The 24,763-nt window shown below is 38.9% G+C and overlaps 2 protein-coding genes across 7 annotated transcripts in view; both read left to right on the top strand.

Moving 5' to 3' along the window:
- Elovl6 (ELOVL fatty acid elongase 6) overlaps window positions 1-24,763 on the top strand; it is a 111,628-nt gene that overhangs the window by 52,919 nt on the left and 33,946 nt on the right. For 4 of the 6 annotated variants that reach the window (XM_074041538.1, XM_020186275.2, XM_074041537.1 and 1 more), the window contains exon 3: window positions 23,796-23,927. The exons of 1 other annotated variant lie outside the window; for it this stretch is intronic. In XM_074041538.1, coding sequence (XP_073897639.1) covers window positions 23,796-23,927 — 132 coding nt within the window. Of the gene's footprint in view, window positions 1-12,597; window positions 12,884-23,795; window positions 23,928-24,763 lie in introns of all 6 variants that reach the window. One more of the 6 variants, XM_074041541.1, reaches the window with a different exon arrangement.
- On the top strand, window positions 19,539-22,011 carry LOC109691821 (spliceosome-associated protein CWC15 homolog). Its single transcript, XM_020172035.2, is given in 2 exon segments — window positions 19,539-19,920; window positions 19,923-22,011. Coding segments are annotated over 2 exon segments (690 nt in total). The 5' UTR covers window positions 19,539-19,728; the 3' UTR covers window positions 20,421-22,011.

Genomic DNA, 24,763 nt, shown 5'->3' with positions numbered 1-24,763 from the left:
TCAGATTAAAAATAATCTACACAAAAACTCTAGATCTGGGGCAACTCCTTGCCACTGAATGTGTTGCTTCACCTCTTTGGAATTATGCTTTCTATGTAAAGTGGAATCACAGCAAAGCAGCGAGCAGCTTACAAGGACTAAAGAATTGTGACAGATGTTTCGTAAGTGCTGAGTTATTTTCAATTCCATGTCCAAGGTATAATATAAACATTAATGAGTTAGGAGGCTTCCTTAGCTATAAAAGATCCGGGTATATTTCAGCAACAACAATAAAGCAAAAACAGTCCAGGTAAAGCTTCTATATAGGAGTGCAGTCAGACAAGTCACTAATTATCTTTCTTTATACTGTGTTCAACTTATATCCTATCTCTTTTAACAGAAATACGTACTTACCTATGTTTAAACGCATATGCTCACACACAGGTGGAAATTTGCTACCTTTGATATCCTGAAATGATTGTAAGTCATGTACATATAAATTAATCTTCAAATCGTGGAGCCTGCTGGACAGGTTGTGCCTCTGAGTGAGTGCATATAGTGATTGCAGCCCTTAGCCCACGGGACAGGTTTTGCTTACAGTCAACTAGCCAAGTCTAGTTAGTTTGTATTGCTTGTTTACTGTGTGAATTTATTTTACCTAAAATTTTCCCTAGAACATTTTGTTCTTTTTTGTGTTTTCTGGGAGGTTACTTTTCTTTGGGCTGCTGTGTTGTTTCTGCTTTAACATCCTGGCCTGTCATTTTTAGTACTTGAGCAGTTATGCTTAACTAAGTGAGGATAATTAGGCTGAAAGACCCAAGAAGTGTGTGGAGAGATTTTGATTTTGGTTTGTTTTGCTGCTATTTCCCATAGATCAGATCAGTCTTTGTCTTTGTAGAAGGAAACTGTATATGTATATTATTATATATACACATATACATGTATATATATAAATATATATACACAAGTAATATATATTTGTATATATATACATATATACAATGGCAAGCTAATGGTTTTGCTGGTTCTCACCCATGTTATGAAATCACCATAGGACTCTACGTCCTGTTGGTAACAATAAAAATCGTATTTTATATTCAAGGAAGTTTGAATTGGGTATCAACTAAGATTGTGGTAGCCTGGAAATAATGCAAAAATCAATAAGACGAACCTTAATTATAAATGACAACTTCCTTGTTTCACTCAATAGCAGTCCAAAGAATACAGTTCAGGGCTGAGAGAACTGCTCTGTGATAGTCACATCACAGACTTTTTGAGAGACTTTCTAGGAGATTATACTAGGGAACAATTTGCCATCTGGCTAGATTTGCCTCCCTTAAGAAAATGCAGAATCCAGTAGCAATATTTCATCTTTGCAAATAGGCTTAAATAGTCTTTCTCTTCAATAGGAAAGCTCCATCAATGTTTTCAAAATATAATTTAGTGTTTTTTTGTTGGTGGGAGTAGGGTTTGAATTTAGGGCTTTCTGCTTGCAAGGCAGGTGCTCTACCATTTCACCCACACTTCCAGTCCATTTTGCTCTGATTATTTTGGAGATGGGGGTGTTTTGAACTACTTGCCAGGGCTGGCTTCAAACCACTATTCTCCTGATCTCAGCCTCCCAAGTAGCTAGGATTACAGGTGTGAGCTACCAGCACCAGGCTGTAATTTAGTTTTAAAAGAAAAAAGTCTATACGTAGTTTTTCTGGATTAAATCTATTTCATAATGCAAGACAAACCTGTATATTTGAAAAGTTTATTTTACCTTTGAGGCCTGAATATTTGACTTGGTAACAAGTCCTTATCAGTTCAGCCTCTTGCTTCTTCTAAAACATGTCAAGACAGCTGAGAGCTTTCCTTTACAGGTTCTGTCTTGTTGGTTGGGAACATGGGTGACTGTTTCCTTTGTTCAGAAACTGACATCACTGCATAGTGGCAGTTGACACATGGTGGGAGGAGCATGATTTTATATCGTAGAACATGATAAGAAATAAGGAGGTACTGGATTTTGCCATATATCCTGTGCTCCCAGATAAGCGCTGAGTAAAATTGTTTGCAGAAATCACGTGATGAACCTCACACCCATGTATGTAGAATGTTTGACCCACTACTCTGAGGTGATTCCAAGTTGGCATGTGCAGACTAAGAAAGTTCCTGTAACCACGAAGCATGTGGCACTTGCCCAGTCCTTGCTCCAGGCCCTGCTGTTACCCAACACCTGTGTCACCCCTGGAGACTTAGTCAGTCTTTAGCTTTCATTTCATCCCTGAGTAATATCACAAACCAAGCATGTGTAAACATTGATCTACCATTTGATCCAGCAATACCACTCTTGGGGATATACCCAAAAGACTGTGACACAGGTTACTCCAGAGGCACCTGCACACCCATGTTTATTGCAGCACTATTCACAATAGCCAAGTTATGGAAACAGCCAAGATGCCCCACCACTGATGAATGGATTAAGAAAATGTGGTATCTATACACAATGAAATTTTATGCAGCCATGAAGAAGAATGAAATGTTATCATTCGCTGGTAAATGGATGGAATTGGAGAACATCATTCTGAGTGAGGTTAGCCTGGCCCAAAAGACCAAAAATCGTATGTTCTCTCTCATATGTGGATATTAGATCAAGGGCAAACACAACAAGGGGATTATCTACATGTTTAATGCAATTCCCATTAAAATTCCAATGACATTCATTAAAGAGATCGAAAAATCTACTGTGAAATTTATATGGAAACACAAGAGGCCACGAATAGCCAAGGCAAAACTCAGTCAAAAGAACAATGCAGGAGGTATCACAATACCTGACTTCAAACTATATTACAAAGCAATAACAATAAAAACAGCATGGTACTGGCACAAAAACAGACATGAAGACCAGTGGAACAGAATAGAGGATCCAGATATGAAGCCACACAACTATGAGCAACTTATCTTTGACAAAGGAGCTAAAAATATACGATGGAGAAATAGCAGCCTCTTCAACAAAAACTGCTGGGAAAACTGGTTAGCAGTCTGCAAAAAACTGAAACTAGATCCATGTATATCACCCTATACCAAGATTAACTCAAAATGGATTAAGGATCTCAATATCAGACCACAAACTCTTAAGTTGATACAAGAAAGAGTAGGAAATACTCTGGAGTTAGTAGGTATAGGTAAGAACTTTCTCAATGAAACCCCAGCAGCTCAGCAACTAAGAGATAGCATAGATAAATGGGACCTCATAAAACTAAAAAGCTTCTGTTCATCAAAAGAAATGGTCTCTAAACTGAAGAGAACACCCACAGAGTGGGAGAAAATATTTGCCAATTATACATCAGACAAAGGACTGATAACCAGAATATACAGGGAACTTAAAAAACTAAATTCTCCCAAAACTAATGAACCAATAAAGAAATGGGCATGTGAACTAAACAGAACTTTCTCAAAAGAAGAAATTCAAATGGCCAGAAAACACATGAAAAAATGCTCACCATCTCTAGCAATAAAGCAAATGCAAATTAAAACCACACTAAGATTCCAACTCACCCCTGTTAGAATAGCCATCATCAGCAACACCACCAACAACAGGTGTTGGCGAGGATGCGGGGAAAAAGGAACCTTCTTACACTGTTGGTGGGAATGTAGACTAGTACAACCACTCTGGAAAAAAATTTAGAGGCTACTTAAAAAGCTGGACATCGATCTACCATTTGATCCAGCAATACCACTCTTGGGGATATACCCAAAAGACTGTTACTCCAGAGGCACCTGCACATCCATGTTTATTGCAGCACTATTCACAATAGCCAAGTTATGGAAACAGCCAAGATGCCCCAGCACTGACAAATGGATTAAGAAAATGTGGTATCTATACACAATGGAATTTTATGCAGCCATGAAGAAGAACGAAATGTTATCATTCGCTGGTAAATGGATGGAATTGGAGAACATCATTCTGAGTGAGGTTAGCCTGGCCCAAAAGACCAAAAATCGTATGTTCTCCCTCATATGTGGACATTAGATCAAGGGCAAACACAACAAGGGGATTGGACTATGAGCACATGATAAAAGCAAGAGCACACAAGGGAGGGGTGAGGATAGGTAAGACACCTAAAAAACTAGCTAGCATTTGTTCCCCTTAATGCAGAGAAACTAAAGCAGATACCTTAAAAGCAACTGAGGCCAATAGGAAAAGGGCACCAGGAACTAGAGAAAAGGTTAGATCAAAAAGAATTAACCTAGAAGGTAACACCCACGCACAGGAAATCAATGTGAGTCAATGCCCTGTATAGCTATCCTTATCTCAACCAGCAAAAACCCTTGTTCCTTCCTATTATTGCTTATACTCTCTCTACAACAAAATTAGAGATAAGGGCAAAATAGTTTCTGCTGGGTATTGAGGGGGGGGAGCGGGAGGGGGTGGAGTGGGTGGTAAGGGAGGGGGTGGGGGCAGGGTGGAGAAGTGACCCAAGCCTTGTTTGCACATATGAATAATAAAATAATTAAAAAGAAAAAACCAAGCATGTGGGCCTTCATTCATGTAGAACTTTCCATGGCTTCCCGTTGCTCTTAGGGTTAAGAAGAAATCAAACATGCTTTCTGAAAGCTGTCATCACCTTGCTTCTGCTCACTTTTTGGCCTTCTGCCCAACACCCCCATTTACTCTTTGGATCTGAAGGTGGAGCAATCTACACTTCTTGCAGTTGTTGGAAATACCCTGTTCTTCTCATGCCTCTGGCTGTTGGCCTCTTCTGTTCCTTCTCAGTTTCTTTGCCAGGCTCATATTCATCCTGTCTGGATATTTCTCCAGAAAGCATTTTCTGATCCAACAACATAGGGTTGCAGTACTTCCTATGTATTTCCTTATTATCCTCACCTTCCCACTGACTTACTTGTCCATTCTGCTCCACTCCCCCAAGACTTCATTTGTAGTCTCTACGACAGGTAGTGTATTTGTTTTGTTAACTGCTCTCATACCCAGCATACGGTTGGCACTTACCTTGAATCTTCTATGAAAGAATGAATGAATCTAAGAAATAATTCAGCACAATTTTGTAACATAAATGGAAAGACTTTGCAAAATTTTACTAGTTAGGAGTAAATAATTGTCTTTAATCTCTGTCATTAGACGAAACTATCATCCTCAGAGCAGTTCTGGAAAACCTGATTGTAGCTCATTATGTATGAAGAAAGAAATATGTTAATCCTAAGTTTCAGTTTCCTGTTTAAGAAGGGTAAGGAATCTCAGATTGATTTAGTTTTTGTCAGATTCTCACAATACTGAGAAGATTGGGAGCTTGGGGAGGCGTCGGCTTACTTTTCTGTTGATTTGGTACAATGACATGCATACGTCCTGCTCTGTTAAGAGCTATTACCATACCTTGCCTTTTGTTTTTCTCTCCTTTCAAAGTCTGTCAGTTTTAATGCACTGGTTTTTGTTGTTGTCTTTTTTTGTCTTTGAGGTGGGAAATCAGAGTTCAGAGGAGCTTGGGAAGGTGGGGAGTAAAGATGTGAATTGCTTAATCACAATGGTCTTTCAGGAGTGGTTCAAGCTCAAGCCTAAAAGTCTCCCTGAGACCTGTATTTCAGCACAGAGCTTTAGGTTACTCTTGTAGATTCAGAAGATCCAGCAGGAGAAAACCTGCCTTTTTCACAAGCACCCCATGAGGTTCTGATACAGATGGGCATTGGACCACTGGAAGATTTTTTTATTGCATAATTTTACAAATACACATATTCAGCCAGGATCTGATACTTTTTGAAGACCCTCACTACGGCCAAATTCGTACATCTCAATCTAATTCTCTCTTTTCTCCCTCTAATGATGACTTAACTGTGGTTCTTTTTATTATAAAATTAGTAAATACATCCTTTGAAAACTACAAACTTAGAGGGCACAGATGGCTCACTCACTCCTGTAATCCTAGCTACTCGGGAGAGAGAGATCAGGAGGATCATGGTTCGAAGCCAGCCCGGGCAAACAGTTTATAAGACCCTATCTCAACAAAACCTTCACAAAAAAAAAAAAAAAAAAGAGGGCTGGTGGAGTGGCTCATCTTGTAGGCCCTGAGTTCAAACTACACTACTGGGAAAAAAAAATTAAAACTCACTAGTAGAAAATAAAAATCATTCATAAACCAACAGCCTCTATCATTTTACTAGTGTGAGTGAAGAAAATCAATTTTTATTCATCTCTTTACGTATAGACAGATATAATTCTGGCCTTTCATTTGCAAAAAAAAAAAAGGCCCCTTTGGAAAAGTTTTGTATGGCTCTGAAGATATTTTTGTAACCTGTAGGGACATATAGAAAGACATTTTTTATGAAAAAGTTTTTTTATGTTCTTGTTATTTGTGTTTGTTTTTAAGACAGACTGACTTTGAACTCATCTATGTAGCCCAGATTGATCTCAAACTTGTGATCCTCCTGCCTTGATCTACACATGCTGGGATTAGAGCCATGCACCACCATGTCCAGACAAGTCTTTGGGTTTTTAAAGAAACAACTATATCTTTTTTTGTTTGTTTGTTTTTAATTAATTAGTTTTTTGAGGCACAGTCTCGCTGTGCAGCCCTGGCTGTCCCCAAACTTGCTATCTTCCTGCCTCAGCCTCTGAGTGCTGGGGTTGCAGAACTGTGATGCCACACATCTAGTAAGAAATTTAATCTTTGAAATGTGTCATGTCTACTTGATGGCTCCCTAGAACTGGATTCAGGTTATAATGCATGTAGTGTTATTACTTAGTTGAAAATTAAAAATTTGATCTCAACTCCCTTAAGCCCTAGGGTAACAGGCTTAATTTTTAAAAATGGAAGTGGGTCTTTGTGGAGGTATATATTTTTTCAAAAAAAAAATCACTGCTTTTTTTAGATTAAAAGTCATGTTTATTCATTGCCTTTTCTGAGTTCAGATTTCTGCAGTTTTTTGTTTTTTGTTTTTAAATTTTTGCTTCTTAACATGTATGCTGAGTGACACACACAAGAAGGTCATTTGTGCTCTGTCCTCTCTGCTGGCTTGTGAAGAAAATTGAAAACCGATTTCCTTGTCCTGTTCTTATCCTTGTCCTTGTCAGGACTCATTACACTTTCTTGCAACATGGACCTAAAAACAGATTGCCAGGGAAGCAGAATGGATGTGCTTGTAGAAAAATCAAACGCTTGTCTAATTAAGAAAGAATCCTAACAGTTTCTTAAAGAGCCAGCTTTTGCTTTTTATGTTCAGGTTTGGGTGTGTAAGGAGAAACCCAAAAGAATTCAGTGTAGAGGGAGATTAAATGAATTCATCTTTAGAGTCAGGCTCTTTTAAATCTGTTCTGATCCAAGATTATGCCTTGGTAAAATTCCCACCCTTACTAACCTTCCTTCCTCCTTATTTCGCTGCCTTGTTTCTTCCTTTCTTCCTCCCTTCCTCCCTCCCTCCCTCTCTCTTTTTTAGTGCTGGGAATTGAACCCAGAGCCTTGTGCTGCCCCTGAGCTACACCCCCCGTCCTGAACTTTTTATTCTTAGAAAACTTCCCAGTATAGGACACAGTTCATAAGATTCTGAGATAATGTGCACAGGTCATCACTTTAGGTGACTCAGTACTTTCAGGTCAGTTCAGGAGTGACCTATATATGTTATCTCAGCATCTATGACCTTTGTCCTATACTGGGAATTTTTCTAAGAATGCAGTGTTCCGGACTACGTTCAATTCTCCAAAACAAAAATTGGTAGGGGAGAGGGAGAGAGAGAGAGAAGAGGACAAAAGAAGAGGACAAAGTGTTCAGATCTTTGTTGTATAGTATCGCAGCTCCCCATCCTTAAGTTGAGAAATAAAAATAACTTGCTTTCTGGCAAACTCTCCTCACCACAGACTTGAGTTTTATTCTGATTATTGGTTGTTCAGGTGCTAGTGGGTGACAGAGGAGGACACAGCTGTCACAGAACCAGCCTCTCTTCATACAACTGTCTGCTTGCTCTTTGTTCTCTTGAAGTGAACAGTTAGTGTGAGACATAGTAACTGGTCTCCTGCCAGCCAGAAGAACAGGAGTTGGATGGTGGTTTCCCTGGCTTCCTGGGCGGTGCCCTAGAGCCTGCTGCTCCAGGAGCTGGCTGCCTGGTAGAATGTCCTCATCTGCCCAGGGACGGTCAAAACCAAAACCAATGGAATCAAATTCAGATTAACTCAGAAGTGTCTTTCAGCTCCTCAGGGGAGAAAACCTACAATAGATTATAGTTTTTCCTGTCTACATTTATTGTCTAGCAGATTGAAACACAGATTCAGAGCTGACTTGAGCATCACTTTTTCTATTTAGTCTCTCAGTAATTTTTTTTTTCTTTTTTCTTAAAATATAGCCATGGTACAAGATTTTTTAAATATTCAGGGCAGGAGGCACGTCTCAAGCAGTACAGCACCTGCCTAGCAAGTGCTATGGCCTGAGTTCAAACCCCAGCATTGCCAAAAAATAAAAATGTTTCATTCAGTCATTCACATATAAGGGAACCACTTAAAGCCAGCACTGTGGTATATGGCTCTGGGCATAAGTGAGACAGTTATGACCCTTCAGGATTTTGACAGAGACAGGCACATGAACTCACTTGTGAATTATACAGGGTACATGGTATGATAGATATGCAAAGATAAAGGACAGTGTGACAAAAGAAAGCACTGTCAGCTTCACCAAGAAGCCATCAGGAGACAATGCCATAGGGGTCAAAGACAGTGGGAAGTCAGGATAGATGGCATGATGTCTTTGGGGAATGACACTTTAGCTATAGCATAGCAGAAATTGTGACATGATTCCAGAGAAATAGACAAAGGAAAAAATCATGTAGATACATTTTGGACATCTTAGAGTCAATGTCAAATCTATTAAAATTCATTGTAATCTGTAGAGCATATAACCAGCCTCTGGACACTCACAATTAAACAAAAAAGGTAGTTGGCTGATGCTAAAGATTATATATCACATACAGAAATATCAAGACCTTGTCCTTGTATGACTTCATGTTAACATACCCTAGTATATAGTCTTCATTTTCACAGTCCTAATCTATGTAAATATAGTATGTATATAGTCTTATATTTTTGTCAATAACTTCTCTACATTAGATTTTAGGATCTTAAAACACAGGAACATTCTATGTCCTTTTGGACAGCTAAAACCACAGAATAAGTCAGTTTATCTGGGAAGACATAGAGACCGAACAACTGTATAACTCACCAAGCTTCTTAGAGCTCGTCACCACATCCTACCATTAAGTGATCAAGGGCAAACATCAGATGAAAAGGAGTAACTGACTGCAGGCATGCAGTGGCTTTTGGGAAAAGACTTTGAAGATTTAACTACTTGACCAGGGACACTATATTTTAGTTTTTCTTCTTATCTTTTCCCCCCTCCCTATTAAAAAAAAATTATGGCTTAAAGAAAGAAATGTTTTCTTGGATTAAAAAATAATGGATTCCCAGTGTACGTGGCTTACATTTTTGAATGTTAGGAACTGTGCTACGTATGATAGGGTGGTGGAAAAAGTAATGAAAAAAATGCCTACCGTTGAAAAGACCAACTGAAAAGTAGTATACAAGTCTAAATAAGAACACAATGTAGCTAGCGGCTGAGGACATGAGATCTGACATCTGGCTGCCTACAGTAAAATCCCACCACTGTCTCTGGAAAGCTCTGGGTTCTGTACAAAGTTACTTTATAAAGTTCTTAGTTTCCAGGCTGGAGCACTTAGACAGAGCCTGGAACATAGTAGTGGCTCCTTTTAAAAAAAGTTACTATGTTTCTAGGTATGGTGGTGCATGCCTGCAATTCTGGTGCTCAGCAGATGGAGGCAAGGAGGATCAGCCTGAACTATAGTGCGACCCTGTCTCAAAACACCAAAGGGCTAGGGAGGTAGCTCAGTGGGAAGGAACTTGCCTAACATGTGAAATGTTAGGCAAATGGAAACACATTCCATTTTAGCTGCCTGGAGCAATAGCCATTGTGCATTCTAAGTCTTTGTGTCTCTAATGCAGCAGGAAGTTCCCTCATGAGAAACTGTGGATGTTAAGTACTTTTTAATCATTGTTAAGGCACGTAGGCATCTAGAATTCCTCAAATTGTTTAAAAATGCTTTAAATTCAGAGTTGTGCATGGTAGTGCCTATCTATAATCCCAGCTGCTTGGGAGGTAGAAATTGGAAGGATCATGGTTCCAGACCAGCATAGGCAAAAACTTAACAAGATCCCATTTCAACAAACAAGCCAATCGTGGTGGTTCATGCCTTTAATCTCAGCTATGTGGGAAGCATAGGTAAAAGGATGGAGGTCCAAGGCTGGCCCTAGGCAAAAAGTGCAAGACCCTATCTGAAAAATAACTGAAGCAAAAAATGGGCTGGGGGAGGGGCATGGCTCAAGTGGTAGAGCACTTATTAGAGATGCCCTAAGTTTAACCCCCAGTACCACACACACAAAAAAAGAGAAAAATGCTTTAGACTCAAGTAAGTGTCCTAGGTAAACACTTTGGATTTTTGTTGTTGTTGTTAGATTATTTAAATTTTTTAAAAAATATTTTGCAATACTGGGGATTAAACTCAGGTCCTCAACCCAGTCTTTGTGCTCCCTGCCGCCCCCCTCCCCCCCTAGCACACACACACACACACACACACACACACACACACACACACTTTGCCTGGACAGGTCTGGAACCACGATCTTCCTACCTCCCTCTCCCGAGTAGCTGGGAATCATAGACATGTGCCCCTAAGTGCAATCACTTGTTTATTTATTTTTTTCAATGGTCTTTTCTTGTGGTAGGAAATGTTTCTCTGTAAGCATAGCTAAGTAATTGCTACTCTCCAATCTGTTTGGTTTTGTTTGGTTTGATCCAGGTCTCCCTATGTAGCCCAGGCTGGCCTTGATCTCCCAATCCTTCTGCCTCTGCCTCCCGAGTACAGGATTGCAGGTATGTGCTCCCATGCCTGATGCTACTTCCAAATCTCAGTACTTAGAAAATCAGTCTTGACAAATAAGCAAAGTAGAAAGGAGACTAGTACAGGCAAAGGCCCAGATTTATGCTAAGATAATTGCTATTGGGACACAGAGGGTACATGCCAGCAGCAGTGATTTAAAGGCTGTATCCCTCCTATGCACATTCCTACCGAGGATGCTTTGAGAAAGTGAAAAGATTAATTGCCTTCTGACTTTCACAAGAATGGTGACTCAGATGCCCATTCTTTGTCCCTAAGCACTTTTCCTTGCTTCTGAAACTGTCTGTAGAAAACCATGCTATGGGCATTTAACTTCAAGAATCCTTTTTCTTGGAACCCCTGCTTGAAAAATACCAGCCATCCCGCACTGATATCTCAGGAATTGCTTGCCATGCAAATGAAGGAGAAGTTATCTTTCTGTCTCAATACCTTAAGTAGTAAAAAAAAAAAAACTTTAAAAAATAAAACAAAGCCCCCTTTTACTCTCTGAAGAAAAGAGCTCTACTCACTCATTCTCTAAGATTTTTCTCCCATGAGGTCTCTTTGTCATTTTTCTTGGTGTTGGACCTATAAATAAAGAGGGGAAAAAAGGAAATCAAAAGTCTTTGGAAATTATGTAAATAGATATGAAGATAAAAGTGTACTGTACTGAACCATGGAGATAAAAGGTTCCTAAAACCTGTCAGGGGCAGTCAGTGTGTGACATCTTTTGCTCAGTTTCCCTGTAGAAACTGATGACAGGCACACACAGAAGAGGCTTCCAATTTTACCATATAGCTTTGTGCTTCTGCATAAAGGAAAATCAGGGCCTCTTACCACCACAGCACTGTAGGGGAGCCAAAGGCCCCCGAGGAGTTATAAACGTGATGAATAATTTGCTCTGAGATTTAGAAAATCGTGCAGTAGAATCTGTTCACGACAGGTAGCTGTCATGTGACAGCACCTATTTTCCTTATAATTCCAGTACTTAACAAAATAGAGCTGTTCCCACACTTCAAACAGTTGATGTCTTAGACACTTTCTTTGTTATCTGATTGTCATCCTTTGAATACGAAGGGGGGCCTCCACATTCACCACATGGAAACAGGAAGAATAGTGGGAACGTTACTCCATCCTGGGTCAAGATTGGCTCTCCTTGGAATTACTTATTCTTCAGAACTGGTTGACTAAGATGACTGGAGAAACTGGAATTCTGTGAACCCTGTGTGTGAGCTGGTGGTGGTGGTGGTGTCTTGGCCGTGACTATAGAGTCTGTTCTCTTCATAGCAGACTCTCCACTTCTCTCTTGTCTGGAGATGTATTTGTCAGTGCAATTCTTAATGGCCTTGGTGGCAAGAGAAATATTACTGCAAGCCAACAGTTTATAAGAATTGAATCCAGCAGCCTTCATGGGCAGCTGGACCTGGCTTCCATGGTAGTCAACAGTGAAACTAATTCTAGAATAGTGAAGGGAATGACCCGAGTTGGCTCTTTTATCCTGGTTTTTATTGTAAACTGAGCTGTTGATTGGGAATGAAGAGCTTGCTGTATTTACTCTGTGCTTGGAAGTGGCTTGAAGCAATTGGGCCTGAGCACATTGGAGGCTCAAGTACCCAACCAGTGACAGAATTTGGAAGCAGTATCACATTTCAGGGAACACACTGCTGAACGTTCTGATCTCTCTTTTCTCAGTCTCTCTCCTTTGCACTATTGACATATTGTGCTGGACACTTTTGGTGATGATGCCTGTCTTCATGTGGCCTCCAAGACCTCTACACTGCCAGCAGCCAGTTATGAAAACCAAAAATGTCTCCAAACATTTTCACAAAATCTGAGAGGCAAAACTATCACTCCCAGTGAGAACCAACAATGGAGGTGAAGAGATAAGAAGACCAGAGACTGAGTTTTTGTCTTTCTCAAGTTTACTGAAGGGAATATTACAAAGATAGAAATTCTAAACTTTGGTGCCCAGTTCATGGTAAGGTGTATGTTAAGTCATATTACTAACAAAGAGGTTGGATACCACTGATATTTTTTAATTCTATATTTATAAGTTGCTTGAAGATAATTTCCTTAACAATGTGACTATCAACCCCTTGCATTCTCAATTGTTTTCTTCAGTAGAAAGGAAAGGACTGGTTTTGGGTCTCACAAATCAGGGACAGACATGAAAGGTTAGGGCTTCATCTCTTGTGGAAGAAAATGTATTAGCCTTTATTGTTCAAGTTAGTCCATGTGGTAAACTGAGTAAGTTTCCCAAAGGTGTTCAAGTCTTAATCTTCAGTGCGATGAATACATTAGTTTATAGAAGAGACTTTGCAGTCTTGATTAGGTGAAGGGATTTGAGATTGGGAGATTATTCTGGAATTAGTGGGCCCAATCTAATCTTATAAATCCTTACAATTAGAGAAACTTTCTAGGCTGTGGTCCTGAATTAAATGGTGGGCAATAGAGTCCTTAAGAAAGAGGCAGGTGACCATCCAAACAGAGGCTGGAGCCATGCATTTTGGAGACGGGAATGCCCTTCAACTAAAGGAATGCAAAGTGGCCTGGAGGTGTTGGGAAAAGCATGGAACCAGATTCTGCTCAGAACCTCCAGGAGGAGTCTTCATAGGATGCATTTAGACTTCGGTCCTCCAGAACTGAACACAATAAATTCATTTGATTATAGACCAATAATTTTTATAGCAGCCCTGGAAATACTGTCCAGATATATCACTAGGCATTCAATTTTTAAAGTATAAGAGAAAAGGCTTTTAACTGATACTGAATGAGGACTCCTAGCATTGAAAGCATCTATTTTTTTTTAACTTTTGTTAGTGGTGTATATTAATTATACATAATAATGAGTCTCACTATGTCCTGGAACATGCTGATTTTGAAGGAACTATGTGAATGCCCAAGTCAAAAATGTGCCATATTACTTTCCAGGAAAAATTAAATTCATATTCTGTCCTGAGTCAGTGGGTGATAATCTCATGAATGAAAACAATAGTTAAGTCTTTTTCACTTTTTTTAACTAATGTATTTGTTCTTGTCACTGTCAGTTTTTTCCTCAACCTTAATTTCTTACATAAATTTGATTTTGCTGACAAAAACCAATCCAAGCTATACCATGAGATAATCATCATTGCTGAGCCATTTTCTCTTAGTCAAAAATGCTTTGGGGTATGGTGTGTATTTTCCCGAGGTTTCCCCAGTTTTCCTTTGAATTTTGTTTTTGGCTTTTATTTTGTCTTTTGGAAGTTGTTGTTGTTGTTATTTTGGCAGCACTGGAGTTCATCCTCAGGGCTTCCCTCTTGCAAGCAGGTGCTCTTTTCCTGGCCACGCCACCAGGCTTTCTTTGAATGTTGTATCAAGGAAAAGATTAGTAATGAGTATATTTACTAACCCAATGGTTAACATAAATTCTCATTTTTTCCTTTGATTTTATTTTCCAGTCTCCTTGCTGTTGTTTGTGAGGCAGTAAGTATAAACAAAAACCTTATGTGAATATAAGGGTAGTGATTGCAACAGAAATGGGTCTTTTCAATTAACTTTTCAGCCCTTGAGGGCAGAGAAAGAAATTACAGATGTGGCTGTGGTGATGCTTGTTTACATAGTTGTCCCAACAGTGTTATTTTTCTCAGTTTTGATTTAAATCTAGGAAAATTCTGGCTGAATGGGACTTAATCTTGCAAACCTAAAATCCGGGTTCCATTCCATTGTGAGTCATCATGTCCTTTTAATAGCATTCACTTGTGGCTTTCATCTCCAGCCCTCAGATCTGTTATCTGTATATCTATGAAACATCCCAGGCTTGTTCAGCATGAACACAAACAGGTTCTTGTATCCAACTTTAAAGTATGTCTGTTTAAAGGGTTGTTGTTAATTCATGGGGAAAGAATGAGTGGAGTCAGATTTGGGCTTTTTGGGGAAGAAGCCTAGCCTTGCTACATGACCAGAAATTTAGGAAGATCAGATTCTGCATATTAATGTTATTTCTGTATTCAGCAGAAACTATTGATGGCCATCAGCCAGAATTTGGGGATTTTTTGTTTTTTGGCTGTGCTGGAGTTTGAACCCAGGGCCTTGAGCTGGCTAGACAGGCACTCTACCACTTAAGCCACACACCCCCAGCCCTTTTTTGGTTTAGTTGTTTTTTTAGATAGGGTCTCATGCTTTTGCCCAGGGCCAACTTGGACCAAAATCTTTCTACCTAATGCCCATGTAGCTGGGATTACAGTCATGTACCATAATGCCTGACCTAGACAAAAGTTTTTTTTACAAGGAATTCTTAAGTGGAAAAGTTTAGAAGACTTCTAAGGTCCCTTCCCAATCCTGCAATTTTATATTTCTGTGTCAGCAGGCCATTGGAATGGATAAAGATTTTTTTTTTTAAAAGTAACTTCAACTTTGACACAAGTCCATAATAGTATGTTATACAACTTCAGGCCCAAGAAAATTTCAAATTCCAAAAAACAAATCACTAATGCCTTATTTATATTACTGTAATAGATTTTAAGACTAAAAGGTAGGTTTAGCTTGGTGACAGAAGGATTTCTCAACTGTTGATATGATAGCTTTCTGTATTGTAGAACAAAGGTCATTTCTTCAAGGAAACAAGTGCCACGGACTTGAATTGCTGATGGAACCACTCTGTGGATTCTCTTTCTAATGTGCTACTTTCTTATCCAGAATGTTCTGTTTGTTGTAAATGCCCACTAGCGTTTACTGTCTTCCTATGACTAGTACCCACTGGTACATGCAAATGATAATCACCTGGAAAGTCTAACCTCAACCAAGACTGGGTACCTAGAAAGCAAGATGTGAATATTGAGAACAATGAATGCTCAAACAAAACAGAAAATAATTTATTTTTCCCAGTGCAGAGTTCAGTGTTAGTTTGTTTCCAGATGTGACAGTGGTCACAGATAACTGAGACCACTTATAACCAAGTCCAATGGCTCAAGACTAGGGTCCTAGCTAATTGGAAGGCATAGATCGAGAGGATCATGGGTTCCCATGATCAGCGTGGGCAAACAGTTCACAATACCCTATCTAAACCAATGGCTGGACCTAATGGTCACTCCAGTTATGTGGGAAAGCAAAAATAGGAGGATTGCAGTCCAGGCAATCCCTAGCAAGACCCTAGCTCAAGAAAATAACAACAAAAACAACAAAAAAACTCCACAGAAGTTTTGTTCTGGGGCCCTAGCAAGGTTATCTTTAAGGAGATAAGAAATTGTCAGGTTCCTCTGAAGTCCTTGCTTCTAACTTTGAAATTGATTTTTTCTGGTCTGTCTTATTAAACAGTATCTAGCCGAACAAAGAACAGATATTCTTGGGCTTCTCAGAGGTGCAATGCTTTAGGATTGAAATGGACATCACCTTTTCTGAGATATGCCACACTTAGCCTCACAGTTTGCTGGGCTATTCCCAGAACAGGAGAATATTCTCTGTGAAGGGTGGTCTCATCTGGTGGTTTTCGTGAAGCACACAAGTTCATTTAAGAAGCTTCTTCAACAAGTCCTGGCGCACTCCAGGTAGTGAGTACCTGGATTTCATCTTCTGCCACCCTCTAGACTAGAAATACTGGGGACCAGTTTTCTCTGTGGACATGACTTTTTAAATTCTGCTCTCCTTTCTGCTGAAGGACCTCCAGGACTTCAGCCAGCAGTTCATCTGTTTTTCTGGGAGTACCATGTTAGCACTAACTTTTTCCACTCACCCAAGGGACATGATGGTATATGTGGGAGTTAACCTATTCTAATTTTTTGAAGAAGATGAAGAAGAAAACTAAGCCATATATTTTAGCACTGTTCTTTAATAGTAGCAACAGATTATTGGCCATGAATCTCAATTTACTGCAACCTTGGTGTGGAGATACATTCCTCACTCTGCTGCATTAACCTTGTGTCCAAATAGACTTTCTGCTACATCCAGTCCAAAGCACCTGGTCTGATATCCTCTCAGTCTAGCCCAAGCTGAACTTGGGCTTGTTGCCACTTCCTTCCACCCATCACCATCCAACCATCCATCCATTCCACCATCCATCCATCCATCCATCCATCCGTCCAAAGCCTTCAGAATTCACCTCCAAGCCCACCTCTCCACAGAACATTATCTCAAGACAAAATTATGTCCTTTTTCAGAATGTTAATAAAACATCACTATGCATAGCACACCTGAGCAGTTGGCTGTCTCTCTAACCATGTGTTATAACGTATATTTTTCTACCCTTCTAACTAGTTAAGCAGAGACAGACATGATTCATACTGGGCCTCTTTCATCATTTGAGGGGCACATTACTAACCACACTACAAATGACTGTGATAAAAGTTCATTACATTTTGAGTGAATGGATGGATGTCAACATTTTTCATCAGCTACTGAAATGTAATTCCTAAGGAAACAAAGAGACTTAATTGGGATCCCATCAACTTAAGTGTTAATGTCGTTTTGTTAGATGTGGGCTTTGTTTTGTTACATTTTGAGAGTGTTTTCTCCCCAAGATCCTATTTTCACTTGTGACATGGAAACAAAATTCACCAAGATTTTTTTTTAAATGCAACAGGATTTAAAAAAGTGTGTTCTCCAGGTCTGTTTCTAAAAGGAATAGATTTTAATGGAAATGGATATGTGGCCATACTGTTAAACCAATTTTACCAAATGTAGCTGTACTTTGACCATGGCCTACTTCAAGAATAGAAAAACGGAAGTACAAGAGTGGTTTTCTCGCCTTAAAAAAAAATGGATAAGGAAAACCTGTGATCTCTAAATTAGCTTCTGAGGGGTAAGGAAAATGAGAAAACAGTGTTTGCAACTCAAGGTAGCTCAGAAATCCACATATTATTTGGGTTCCTGAGTTAAAACATAACAGATTAGAATAACACCCTTTTCTTTAAATGTGGCTTTGTCTCAGAATTTTAAAGCCACTGTTAATTATGAATATATTTCCATTATTCACAAAACTATTCTTTGTCAGAGTTTCTGAGCATATAGTTAATTTCTAAGTACAGTTAATTTAAGAATAAAATTTGCTTAAAAATACTCATTACTCTTTTTTTTTTTCTCAGTACTGGGTACTGGAGTTTGAACTCAAAGCCTACAATTTGAACTCCACCAGCCCTTTTTTGTGATGGGTTTTTTCAAGATAGAGTCTCACGAACTATTTGCCCAGGCTGGCTTCAAACCACGATTTTCCTGATCTCTGCCTCCTGAGTAGCTAGGATTATAGGGATGAGCCACTGGTGCCCGGCCTCGTTACTCTTAATATAGAAAAATGCCTGTTCTAAGTCTTAGGTAATCTTCAAAAGTCCGGCAGAATCCAGCCCTGGCTGGAATTCCCAAGAGCACCCCGTCAGGATCCTTCTCAGGAAAACCTTTCTTTATATCCTTATCAACTTAGAATCACCATAGACACACATTGAAAAGCAATGTGTTTCTTCCTTCAGTCTCTGGGGCAAATCAAATCAGTTGATTTGTCCCACAAATCACTCTGAACCATGAATTGTTTCCCAGTTTGTCAGCAAATGAAGTAGAGGAGAAATCTTGTATTCTGTCCTAGCTTCAGACTCTCTGACTTAGACCATTAAAACTATCACTGCACTAGGTTTATAGCAACAGAAGTGGGAGATACTTTCAGGTCAACTTTCCTTTTTTTCCTGGCAGCTTAATTGTCATATCTACAACTCCTTTTGCTTTGCACAGGTATGGTATCTATAAACAAGGCAATTTAGACACAACATGAAAGGCTTGGGAAGTCATTTAGGCCATCTTCCCAAGGTATTCACTAGCAATTATCCTGTGTTGAACTACAAGTTTCTTCAGTAGTGAATGAACTTGTTTGGCTCTTGAAGTACAAGATAGCTGTCAGAGATCTAAATGTGAGTGCTGAGGAGACTCAAGCTAACTACTGGCTTCAGGGGAATCCCATGAATTTAGAAAACAATGCATTTGAATTTATACAGTCTTTCAGAGGTGTTCAGGTAGAGCAGTAACTACAGACCCTAAGCTGGTACTTGCTCATTTACTCTAGTAACAATTATAAAAATATTTAGGCATGTTTTGAACAAAGTAGTATAATAGAGAAATCCAGATCTCTAAGGATAAAGAATAAAGCCACTGTTTGTTCTTATTAATTATGAACTAATTTCTATTAATTGCTTTTCTTCATTATTAATGACCAAAGTGTAACAGAGAAAAAGTTAGGTACAAGCCCAGTGAAACCAAAACTCATTACTGTTCCATTTGATTTACATTTATTTGGTTGATTACCTAGTAATCAAATCCAGAATAACTATCCTGAAAAGTACTTATTAAGTACTTTTGGTAAGGCTTGAGCTGTGTGATAACATTGGAAATTTATTAAGCAAGACAAGACCATGCCTTCTAGAAATTACTCATTATCTGGTAATAAAAGCTTGGTACCACCATCATTCCCAGCTCACAATGCCACAATATGATAAATTATTGGATTACCATTGAAGCATTAGGGAAATAATCTATCCACATTAACTACTAAGTAGGCTCTCAGGGAGTCATCATTCATCATGACTATAATTGAACTTTTACCAAAGAGATACATAGCTCTAATCCACTTAAACTGCCAAGTTTGCTAAAGAAAATCTTACCTTCTAAGCAAAAATAGAAAAAATAATCAAACTTTCAAACATAAATGATGCATTTTGAATACACAGTTGAAGAGGTAAGAGTTAATACTTCCTCAGGTTAATTTCTCTTATCAAGGAAGCCTAGGCTTCTGGGAACCGGGATCGGGATGGTGTGTGTGTGAGATCCTCCGAGGCTGCTGCTGCGTCGGACCTCGGCTAAAAATAAAAGATGACAACAGCAGCAAGGCCAACTTTTGAACCTGCAAGAGGTGGGAGAGGAAAAGGAGAAGGTGACTTGAGCCAACTCTCAAAGCAGTATTCAAGCAGAGACCTTCCCTCTCACACAAAGATAAAATACAGACAAACTACTCAGGATGCCCCTGAAGAGGTTCGTAACCGTGACTTCAGGAGAGAATTGGAAGAGAGAGAGAGAGAGCTGCTGCACGAGAAAAAAATAGGGATCGTCCAACTCGAGAACATACAACTTCCTCTTCGGTGTCAAAGAAGCCTCGGTTAGACCAGATTCCTGCTGCCAACCTTGATGCAGATGATCCTCTAACAGACGAAGAAGATGAAGATTTTGAAGAAGAGAGTGATGATGATGACACTGCAGCTCTTCTTGCAGAATTGGAAAAGATTAAAAAAGAAAGAGCTGAGGAGCAGGCCAGAAAGGAACAGGAACAAAAAGCAGAAGAAGAGAGGATCCGTATGGAGAACATCCTGAGTGGAAACCCGCTCCTTAACCTCACTGGCCCAGCCCAGCCTCAGGCCAACCTCAAAGTGAAAAGAAGGTGGGATGATGACGTTGTCTTCAAGAACTGTGCAAAAGGTGTGGATGACCAGAAGAAAGACAAAAGATTTGTGAATGACACACTGCGATCTGAGTTTCACAAAAAGTTCATGGAAAAGTATATTAAGTAGTACAGTTTTATGTGCCTAACTAAAGACTGAAGTAGTAAGGTTCACTTGGACTTCTGTTGTTTTTTTCTTTCCCCCCGTATAAATTGTGTATAGGTTCCCCTAATTTTAAGTTGTAACTTGTCTTCCTTTAGTGATACCGTATTTGATGGTGGACTTGAGAACAGGTTCCACAGTTTCCAGTCTCTGAATGTTTCCAGTTGTATCTTTTCTTATTAATACAGAAAAAGGAATCTGCTTACAATAAATATTTTAATCTAAATTAAAAAAAAAAAAGGAAGCCTAAATTTAATTCCAACTCACTCACAGCATTATTTGGATTTCACCACCGTAGAAAGTTTATGTAACATACAACAGGCACCTTATTTTTATTATAGCACTTAATCAAATATCATTTCAATTGTTGCCTTCCTAGGACCCAAATATAGCCTATACAATTAGTTTCTGCTTGCCCACCTGCTTGTTCAGAGCCATGACCATTTTGGGTGGTCTTGACCAATGTACACCTTCCAACAGTGTGACCATGAGTGACCAACGTCCTCACGCTCCCCATTCAGTCCTCTGTAAGATGAGGGTCTTGGGGTCTGCCTCTAAGGTTCTTTGTAATTCTCAAATCCTGTGTCACTGTTTGTATTGTTTGCCCTAGTTATTGAATGGATGGCTCTTAAACAGCATTTTGTTTTTTGGGGGTGTTGGGGATTGAACTGGGGGTCCTTGCACGTGCTAGGCAAGTGCTGTACCACTGAGCTATATCCCATCCTTAAAGAGTTTTCAAAACACATAGAAAAGAGAGTGGGTTTTACAGGAAAGTTAGTACATTAGGACTAATTCTCATTCCAGAAATAAGAAATTAGAGAAAAAGCAGGGAAGTTTTTATTCTTCTGTTGATTCATGGGGCACAGTTTCCCTTAGGCTAGAATGTCAAGAGCATATAAGGGCATTCATTTAACTTGGATGGTGCATAATTGCAAGTCATACAACAAATACAACCATAACTAGATCTGAATTATACTCAGGGAGCAAGAGAAATAATAATAAGCAATTATAAGGACAGGTGTTCAGTGTTCTCAAAGAAGTGAAGAGGGTTTGAATGCAAGTGTTCCAGGCCTGGGAACTAGGACAGTTGGAACCTGAAGTTGGGGGAGATTAGTGGTCTTTTCACATTTGAATAGGGATGATGTAATTCAGAAGAGAATGAAGCAATCCTTAGAAGATAACACACCAAGTTGTCCCTTTTTCTCCTGAAAGTTTACCATAGAAAAGCAGGCAAATCTGGGGCTACTTAACATCTGAACCGTTTTCTTTCTTTTTCTTTTTGATGGGACTGGGGTTTGAACCCAGGGCTTTGAGCTTGTAATGCAGGCGCTCTACCACTTAAGCTATACCTATAGTCCTCTAATCCTGTTTCTTAATCTATAAAATGAAGATTATACTTCACCTGCAAGATGAGGTGATTAGGAGGATTAAATGATAAAGTCTTACAGCAGGATGGCTACCCATAGGGAATTGCTCATTAAGTCAGAACCCTGTGATTATAGTCACTTGTCACCTTTATGGTTTACATTGCTTAAATCAGCTTAATAGCTTTTATGTTTTAGTGAGTTCTTACTTATCTCTGAGCTTTATATATATATATATATATATATATATATATATATATATATATATATATGTTATATATATTTAATATATATATGTTATATATATGTTATATATATTTAACATATATTTTGTATGAGTACAGAGATAGTGATTCTTTTAAGTAACTTAATATCATGCCCTTGCAGATTTCATAGGAAAAAATAAAGCCAAGTATGTATTTATAGCCAAAAGTTGTTCTTCCTGAAAGACTTGATTGTTAGTTTCCATAAAATCATCTCACTTTTCCATTTCCCTTTGCATTGAAATAGTCTTTCTTTCTAGAAGAAGAAAATGGCATAGTGTTTTTCTGAATATTTTATTCTTTAGTTGTTCTAAGTACATTACTGGGCAAGTACACGTTCTTCCAGTGTCACTAACTGCTCACTCAGCTGAGCCCCTGCTGTCACAGAGGTGAAATAATGTTCCCCCTTCAGACACTTTGATAGCACAAGACCCTGTTTGTTCAACAAATATTTGTGAAGCACTATTGTATGCCAGGTCTCGTGTGCCCAGAGAAGAGTTTCCCATAATTTCCTACTTAATAATGTATTCAGCATTTATTTACAGGTTGATTACTGGAATCATTCTTTTACAAGGTTGTGTTCACCAAGTAGGTCACTTGTGTTCATGGAAATAGGACTGCTTGTGAGTCAGCAATATATGCCAGCAGTTAGGGAAACAAAACATGAAGCATTTTGCAAATAATACTTTTTATGTTAACACATTTTGCTTTTGTTGTTATGTCTTCTGACTTATGTTTCAACCCTTGCCCTGTTGGTCTAACTGAATAGGGAATACATGGCCATCTCAGAAAGTATGCTTGAATGTTTAAATTATAAGACTGGTGTTCCTTTCTGTTGAATCACACTACTATAGAAGCTTGTTGGGGTTTTTTTCTACATATGTATATTTGGCCTTATCAATATTCTTGTTCGCTTTTACTTAGTAGAGTAACAAATCAGCTCATAGGAACCTGGAGAGCAGTTTAGATTTATCTGCTGTGTTTTCTCTAAGTAGGTCGTTAGATCAGAAATTAGGTTAAATTTAAGTTCAAATTTTTTGGCAATTGTAGCATAGATAGTTTTGTGTTCTTCCTGTTACATTGTATATCTGACAATTAAGCCTTTCTATTAATGATAATATTGAAATTTAATACCTTCCTTCTTTGGAGAGGATTTCAAGAATTCATGTTGAGGGAGGCATGTCATAACATTTTTGAGTTTTAAATCATCAATTATTACACCAGGGTTATTTTTCAGTACCATTATTCTACTAGGAAGATGAAGTTTTTAAATGTCTTTCTTGTCCCAATACACACCTGTTTTTAAAGCAAATATTTCCAATAAAAACAATTTGATTTAAAAATTCATGCATCATACTGGCCCAACAAATTCAAAAGAACAAAATGAGTTCTTTCAGTGGAAAAGTTTCCTTTTCATACCTCAGTGCTGTGTTGTTGAAATTTTTAGTTATAGGGCCCCAAAAGAAAATCTTTGATGACATGATAACTTGCTCTGTTGGCCAGTCTGTCAGATGAGGGATCTATCAAGGGAAGTCTAGCAGTGCACCATGTCCACGAGGGGTTCTATGACCTCCAGTCAAGAGAACATGAAACTAAAATTGTTTTATTTTTAGTGTTTGTAGAAGGGAAACTGGTGTTAAAGTTGATGTTTCCTAATAAATAAAAGCAATTGCTTCAGGATTTTATTTCATAAGGTTTCATTTGTGTGATTATAGGAAGAAATCATTCCTGTTTTCTGCACTGTACGCTGCCTTTATATTTGGTGGTCGGCACCTAATGAACAAACGGGCGAAGTTTGAACTGAGAAAACCATTAGTGCTCTGGTCTCTGACCCTTGCAGTCTTCAGGTAGGTTTTCTTTTCATTTTCTTAATAAAATCCATCCATGTTATCGGATTTGCTGAAAGAAGCAGTAATTGGGCATTTAATTGTATATCTGCTTTGTGATTATTGAATACATTGTGGACCTAAAATAAATCCATGTCCAGAGAGGAAGTCTTCATTACAGCTGAATTTGCTACAGTGTGCTCAATCTATTTAGAGAGTTCTTGGGCCTCCTTTCCAGTCCAGATTGGTCATGCAATAATCTGATTCATCTGTTAGGACTTCTAGTCAGTGCATTGATTTCATTATTTTTGCTGCATGAATATAATTGAAGGGCTGAATGGAAAGACACACAAGTAAACTGTTGAAGTCTGTTGGAGAGCAGGGTTCAAATGTCATGGGTGTGTTGTTACTAGTACTTAATCAAAAGGTAGCACCAAGCCATCTGACCAGACACTGGACACGGTCTGTGTCAGTATCACTGGACTTCTGGTTCTGTACCCCCTACCCTCATTCCCCAAACTGATTCACAGGCTTATGGACATGCATCCAGCTCTTATTTTGTACCTGGCAAGAACTCAACATAGAGGCAGTCAGGATAAGGTCTGGTCTCTCCAGGGGCATCTGTCAGCCAGTATACTGACACTTTCCTCTGGAGGCTTTACGGCACATTTCCAGCCTTGCAATAGTTGGTGATGTAGGCCATCCCAAGACTAATTAGCACACAGCTGGTGTCTAGGCAGGTGCCAGAATTTACCTACAGAGCTAACAAAGACACCTGTCCTATTTGTGATTTGCCTGTCAAAACCCACAAGTTTGTGACAGGCTTAGGAGCGGGTTGGCGGGGGTCAGAGCAGCTA

This window comes from Castor canadensis, chromosome 9 (assembly GCF_047511655.1).
Source record: "Castor canadensis chromosome 9, mCasCan1.hap1v2, whole genome shotgun sequence".
Taxonomy (NCBI): Eukaryota; Metazoa; Chordata; class Mammalia; order Rodentia; family Castoridae; genus Castor; species Castor canadensis.
The sequence above is the reverse complement of the archived record's forward strand: the minus strand, read 5'-3'. Positions and strand labels throughout refer to the sequence as shown.